Raw genomic sequence first — 7,202 nt, 5'->3', positions numbered from 1 at the left:
CGGGCGGGCGCCGACCCAGGCCCAGGGGAGCGGCGCTCCCGCACTGTCCGCTTCGAGCGCGCCGCCGAGTTTCTGGCAGCCTGTGCGGGCGGCGACCTGGACGAGGCGCGCCTGATGCTGCGGGCTGCAGACCACAGCCCCGGCGCCGAGTCCGACCCCGCCGCCCCGCCGCCCGCCCGCGCAGTGCTCGACTCCACCAACGCCGACGGCATCAGCGCCCTGCACCAGGTCAGCGCCCCGACGCCCGGGCCGTCTCCGTCGCGCTGCGCCCTCCCATACCTGATCCACTCTCGGTCTGCGCCACCTTGAGCATCCTTTCTTCCCAATCCTGAGCCCCGTTGATACTCCTGATCTGCATCATCGTTATTTGTCCTGGTCTTTGCCATCCAGCGCTGTCCTCCCTCTGGACCTGAGCCATCTCTGACGGCTCAGTCTAGTCTATTTCTCTGGTCGTGGTCGTTGCCACTTCGCGCCGCCCTCTTCTGGGCCCTGAGCATCCTCTATTCGGCTCGTTTGTGCCATCTCTACTGTGCTATTTAATGCTACCGTCTCTTTTCTGCGTCCGTACCACTTATTTTTTCCACCTCTGCTTACTTCCGTGCCTCCTCTAGGCAGGTACTACTGTCACTGAGTTGCATCCTCCGCTTATCGGCCTGTGCTTCCTTCCTCCCCCAGTCTCTGGCCTGGGCCACCTCTGGCGAGGCCTAGATTCTTCAGTGCCGCTTCTTTCAGGTTCCGTCTTCTCTGCGTTCATTCTCCTCCTTCGTCTTTGCTGTCTGTTGTTCCCTAAGGATGCTCTTTCCTGGGCCGTTTCCTTCTAGGCTCTGCACTACCTTGCTTCTTTGAAGCAGATGCTTTCCCTGTCTGGGTCACCTCACGCTATTTCTCCTCCCTACCCCCAACCCGCATGCCCGCTTAACTCAGTTGGTTCCCTCTTCATTCTCTTTTTGGGGCCTGCGCTACCTCTTGCCTCCCACCATGAGCCTTCTCTTAGGGATGTTTCTGCTTCTCTTCCCTTATCTCCCCTTCTCATGGCTAGGCCTGCATCATCACCCTTTTTCTGGGCATCCTCAAAGCACTGCCTCTTCCTGGCTCTGGGCCACCTTTCTATCCTCTTGGTCATCTTGCTAGCACTGCCCAAACACCCTCTCCTTCTGTGGATTTGGGCGACCTCTCACTCCTTTTATTTGGGCAGGCAGCTTCCTCTTCCCATAGACTGTGCATTCTCTTTTAGCCCCCTGTCATGTCACCTTCCTAAGAGTTCTAGAACCCTGTTAATCCTCTCCCTTCACAACCTGGGTCGCCATGTCCCCTCTGAGACACTCTGATTGCTGCCTCCAGTGATCCTGTGTCTCAGAGCCAGGGCCACCTTAGGTTCCCAGGGTTCTCTTTGGTTCTGGGTGCTTTTATCTCTATCCCCCCCACCGTTGGGGCCACCAGGGACAGGATTGGCCACAGAAGAGCCCATCCTCAGGCCTTTGCCCTCCTGGTCTCCTGATGTGAGCCCAACGTCAGCCTCCTGTCAAACAGATTTCTTCTCTGGTGTCAATCCCCCATTTCTTCGTGCCCTCTCTCTCTCCTTGCCAAAATCCCTAGGGTTTGGTTACTGGTGGAGCCAGAGAGGGCCCTGGTAACGAATGAGTGGCAGGGGGTGGAAAGGAAGGGGAGGATGCTTGTCCAGGCCCACTTTTCAGATTCCCAAGAAGATTAGCAGTTTGAGAAAAACAAAATCAGAATTAGTCTGTCCTGAGTTCTCATCTCAGCTTCTCAACTTTGTAACCTTGACTTAGTGTCTTTCCTCTGTGCCTCAGTTTTCTTAACTGAGACATGGGGCCAGTAGTCAGTTCCCCGCTGGCAGGGCTCTGGTGAGAGAGGGAGGTCGTATGTGTGGAAAATTCCCTTTGGGAGGCCTGAAGCATTATAGATGTTCACTGGGAGGTGCTGCCCCCAGTCTAAATGCTGCTGCCACTACCCCCTTTCCTTTCCCCACCCCAGGCCCCTTCCCTGGGGAAGCCCCAGTGCTATCTGGGACATTTCCTCCACCCACAGTGGGGACCTGCTTTCCTGAGGCCCTTTTCTGGGTTTCGTAGTCCTTGGCGAGTGAGCCCAGGAGAGGGGCTCAGGCTACCTCCTTCCTCCTCTGTCATCCTGTGCCCCTGGCCCTGCCCCTGGCCCTCCTGTACCTTTCCTACAGGAGTTCCTGGCCCTGCTCTTCAGACTGAGTCCCCTTCCCCTCCATCCTCCAGAGGCCCCCAGACAACCTCCTTGACCTGGACCTTGAAATAGGCCCTTCTGGCCTGGCCTCTCAGGCTGCCTTTCTGGTGGGATTCACCTCCCACCATGGGGTGAGCACTTGGTAAACTCACTCTCCAGGGTTTTGCAGGAGGCCTGAGGGATTGGGGTGGTCCGAGGTTCAGAGAAGGGAAGGTCCCATCCCGGGTCACGTGACTCAAACAGGGGAGCTCGGATTTGGATCAGGTCTGGGTGTGGAGTGACCAACTTGTGTTGTTTGCCTGGGACTGGACTACTTTTAGCACTGAAAGTCCCAGGTCCCAGGAAAACCCTCTGTTACAGGAAAACATGGATGGTTGATCACCCTATCTGGGAGACTCCTGAGTCTCAGCTGCTTTCTCTACCTCGGGTTGCATTTTCTGTTCTGAATCATTCCTGGGCCAGGTCCCCAAGAATCAGCCCCTGCTAAGGCTATGGTTTCTGTGAGTTCTCAAGCCTCAGTGCCTACTTCTGGTAGGTTTATCAACCATTTGGTGAGGCTGGTTCACTCCCCCTCATCTCCCAAATTGCCATGTGCTTTAGTGGCTAGGAGTCTAGGGTCTGGAGTAGGAGGGGCTGGGAGCCAGTGTTCTTAGGTCTGAAAAGGGAGGGGCCTGGATTCCTGGGTCCCTGGTGCCCAGGCCTCAGGCATTTTTCACATGGATGCCCGTGCTGGGCCAGGTCCTTGAAAGGGAAAGGCCCATCTGCCTCCTTGCCCCCCCCATCGCCATGACAACTGGGTGGAAATAAACAGAGCCCAGAGTTCATCCCGTTCCCAGGGCACGTGTGGCCCCCCTTTTGCAGCCTGAGTTTCCATGACTTCATGCTCTTGGCCCTTGTAGCTTCCTCCCCCCTTCTCCAGATGGGCAGCTTTGGAGAGGTGAGGGAGTTGGAGGGTTAACTTATCCTTAGTATCCAGGAGTTCAGGCCCTTCCACCTCTTTCAGACCCAGTTGAGGTCCCAGTACCTACCCAGTGCCCACTCGGGCCCTGGGTTAAATGCTTGCTATGCTGACTTGGGTGAGGGCTTTCATCTCTCTGAGCTTTGATTCCTAACAGAGGGAAGATTAGAAGGGATGGTTCAAGTAAACCCCTTGGCACAGTGCCCTGTGCATAGTAGGCACTCAGTGAACAGGAGCTATGTCTCCTTGGAACCCTGGGTACAGAAAAAAACAACCATTTCTCCCACTTTGGGAATCCTACCTGGGACACTTACTCTGTCCCAGGGATAGGGTGACTTTACCATCCCTACACAGACCTGGCCAAGGGGTCAGTTCCTGGAGAGCATCTGCTGGGGGTGTGTCCTCCAGTCTTGCCCCTTTGAAGGACCTGGCTGGATCTGAGGGAGCAGGGCCTGGGGGTCAGGACTCCTGGTCTCAGGGAGGAGGGGCTGTGACCTCTCCCCTTAGTCTGAACACTGGAAGCCCTGCCCTGTAGTGATGAGTGTGGCGTATGATACATCTAACAAGCACCATTCAGTATTCTCACAGCTGGATGAGAAGCCGCTATCCTTTCCCTATTTAACTCCTGTTCGCAGACAGCTGGGATTCTTCTCATAGTCTCAACTGAGCTCCTGACACCTGGCTGACCTGACCATCGGGCAGCCAGTGGTGTCTTTTTTTTCTCTCTACTTCCTCCTTCTCCTCCAGGGGTGTCTTAAACAGCTGGGTGGCTGAATAGTCCTTCAGGGCTTATGCCAGAGGCTGTCAGGGTCTGTTTTCTTGACTCTCATTCCCACTGGGCCCATGGATCTGTTTGACAGTCCCCTTTAGGACTCTGCCTTGCTCGGCAGGTCTGGACAAGGTATAGACTGATGACACTGTCCCCTGCCTCCCAGGCCTGCATCGATGAGAACCTGGAGGTGGTGCGCTTCCTGGTGGAGCAGGGTGCCACCGTGAACCAGGCAGACAATGAGGGCTGGACGCCCCTGCATGTGGCCGCCTCCTGTGGTTACCTGGACATTGCCAGGTAAGGTGGGAGAGGGGTGGGCCACACCCAGATGGGATGGGAGGGGCACTGGACCCATCAGTCCTGACCTTCCCCTGCCCTCAGGTACCTCCTGAGCCATGGGGCCAACATTGCCGCTGTCAACAGTGATGGGGACCTACCCCTGGACCTGGCCGAGTCGGACGCCATGGAGGGGCTGCTGAAAGCGGAAATCGCCCACCGAGGTGGGCCTCTGGTGTGCCACATGCAGGGTGGGGGGCGCTGTACATCGTCTGCAGCCTTAAGATCCAGAGGTTTGGAGTCAGTACCTACCAACCACCACAAATCAAAAAAACAGCTTTGGAATCAGGCTGTCTGGGCTCAAAGGCTGACCGTGTTTCCTATGATTCTTTGGCTCTCTCTATGCCTCAGTTTCCTTACCTGTGAAATGGGGGTATAGGTACCTACTTCCAGGGTTGCTTGGCGGTTGGCTAAATGAGTAATTGTATAAAGCTCTTGTGCCTCCTCTGGGCACAGAATAAGAGCTCAAACTGCTGTTGACTGGAGTTGTTATTTTATTGCCTGGGTAACTGAGTAAATCAAAGGGCAGAGAGAGGGAGAGACTTGTCCAGGAGTCCCTTAGGCAGGATTGCTGGGACCCCCATTGCAGGTCTTCTTGGGAGGTGGCATGTTTACTGAGGGGGGGAGTACAGGCATACAGGGGGCTTCCGGGGTCTCTGTCTCCCCTGTGCTCTGAGGACCACTACACCCCATGGATTCTGCATATGGGTTCCAAGAACCCCCTGATGCTCTGTGCCTGGCCATTTTCATTTTTCTAGGGAGGGGAAGTGTTGGTTCAAACAGGTCCTCAGATGGGCCTGAGACCACCTTCTACCTCTCTCCCAAAATAAATGTCCAGGGCCAGTTGGCATGTATTCTGGGTGGCTCTCAGCTCTCCACTGAAGGGCCTAGAAGCAAAGGATGTGGGGAGCAGATTAGTGGGGGATACCAAGCAGCTTTACTGGATCTTGGGGAGTGTGTGATGCCTGTGGGACACCCTGGAGGAGCCCTCAAACCTGACTTCATGTCTCAGCTTTGTCGATGACTGGCTGTACAACTCCAGGCACATTCCTGAAGCTCATTTTCCTTATTTGATAAAACAGAGGTGACCAGTATCTGCCTCATGGGGTGGTTGTCAGGGCTCAGCATGGTTATTGATGAAAAGGTGTGAGCATAGTGCCTTTAGACTAGGACTGTTTAGGAGGGAAGGTGAGATTCTGATGAAGAAACAGATACTGGGAGGCTCCCAGATTTCCGGCCTGGCTATCCTTGCAATGTCACCAGCCAGGATGGAAAAGGATAAGGGTTCTTTGTGGGGCACATTGAGTTTTAGGTGGCTGTGGGAGCCATGTGGGGATACAGTGTAGTTAATGGGACATGTGGAGGTGGAAATCTGAGGTTTGGGTGCTCTCATTTGGATAAAATGGGAGAGTGAGTGTATTAGTCCGTTTTGTGTTGCTTATAACAAAATACTTGGAACTGGGTGATTTATAAAGAAAATGAAATTTATTGCTTACAGTTTCTGAGGCTGAGAAGTCCAAAGTCCATCTGTTGGTGGCAACAGTGACCCAGTGGTCTCCCATTGCAAGATGGTGGAAGCAGAGAGGGCAGAGAGAGACAGACTCTCCTCTTCTTTTAAATCCCTCAGGACCACACCCCTAACCACCATTTTTTTTTTTCCTTTTTGTCTTTTTTCGTGTCCGGCAACGGATCGCAACCCTCAGTGTCGCGCCCGTACCGGACCGGGACCGGCAACGGGATCGCAACCCTCGGTGCTGCGCCCGCACCTCGCTCAGCCAGTGAGCGGGAACCGGTCTGTATGTGGGATCCAAACCCTCGGCGGGAGCGCCACCGCGCTCCCAAGCAGCGCACTGTAGCAGTGCACCACCGGGCCGGCCCCTAACCACCATTTTTAATCCATTCACTACTGCAGGGTCCTACAACCCAATCACCTCTTCAAGGCTCCACCTTTCAATTACCATATTAGGATTTTCCACCCTCTTAACAGTCACAGTGGGGGCCAAGTTTCTAATACATAAAACTTGGGAGACACTTTAAGCTTTGTTGAGTTTTGGGGGACATAATTCAATCCACTACAGTGAGTAAAATCAACCCTCGAGCTGGGTGTTCTCCATTCTCCCCTGATTTTATTTTGGGAAGGCTTCAAACTTATAGAAAAGTTGCAACATGTAACCTTCACTGAGATTCCTCAGTGTTTTTTCTTTTCCTTTTTTTTAAAAGAAATTTTAAAGTATTTTATTATATTTTTTATTGATTATATGTATTTGTGGCATACAGAATCAAATATCAATACCTGTGTATAATATGGGGTGATCAGGATAATTAGTATACTCGTGTACAAAACATAATCTTTGTAACTCTTAACTAGTTTTTTCTCCAACCCCTCTCCCCCTCCCCCTTTCCCACCTCTAACACCAGTGCTTTTTCTTAAACAGCTTTTTGAGATATTTTTCACATACCCTGCAATTTTCCTGTTCAAAGCACACAATTCAGTTGTTTTTAGTATCTTCACAGAGTTGTGCATCTATCACTGTATTGATTTTTAGAACATTTTCATCATTCCCCCAAAGAAAGCCTGTACTCTTTAGCCATCATTCCCTATTCCCCCAGCCCTAAGCAACCACTGACATGCTTTCTGTCTCTATAGATTTGCCTGTTTTGGATATTTATATAAATGGAATCATGCAGTATAGGTTCATCAGTTTTTAGCTTTTTGATACCTTTGAGTGCTGTCACACCCCCCCCCCCCTTTCCTCCCTTGTGTGCATACATAAACACATTTCAGTCTGGCAGGTTAGCTCAGTTGGTTAGAGCACAGTGTTACATCACCAAGGTTAAGGGTTCAGATCCCTATAACTGCCAGCCAGAAAAAAAAAAAAAAAAAAAAAAAAAAAAAAAAACACAAAAAAAATTTTTTTTTTTTTT

General features: G+C 52.5%; 1 protein-coding gene across 2 annotated transcripts in view; it reads left to right on the top strand.

Annotated features, from left to right (window-relative positions):
• Positions 1 to 4,334: 4,334 nt before the first annotated feature.
• Positions 4,335 to 7,202, top strand: part of PPP1R12C (protein phosphatase 1, regulatory subunit 12C) — a 23,171-nt gene continuing 20,303 nt past the window's right edge. For both annotated transcript variants that reach the window (XM_008577939.1, XM_008577938.1), the window contains exon 1: positions 4,335 to 4,441. In XM_008577939.1, the coding sequence (XP_008576161.1) occupies positions 4,405 to 4,441 (37 nt within the window). In that variant the 5' untranslated portion in view covers positions 4,335 to 4,404. The remainder of the gene's footprint in view (positions 4,442 to 7,202) is intronic.

This window comes from Galeopterus variegatus, unplaced genomic scaffold (assembly GCF_000696425.1).
Source record: "Galeopterus variegatus unplaced genomic scaffold, G_variegatus-3.0.2 Scaffold1608, whole genome shotgun sequence".
Classification (NCBI taxonomy): Eukaryota; Metazoa; Chordata; class Mammalia; order Dermoptera; family Cynocephalidae; genus Galeopterus; species Galeopterus variegatus.
This window is presented reverse-complemented; position numbering and strand designations above follow the sequence as displayed.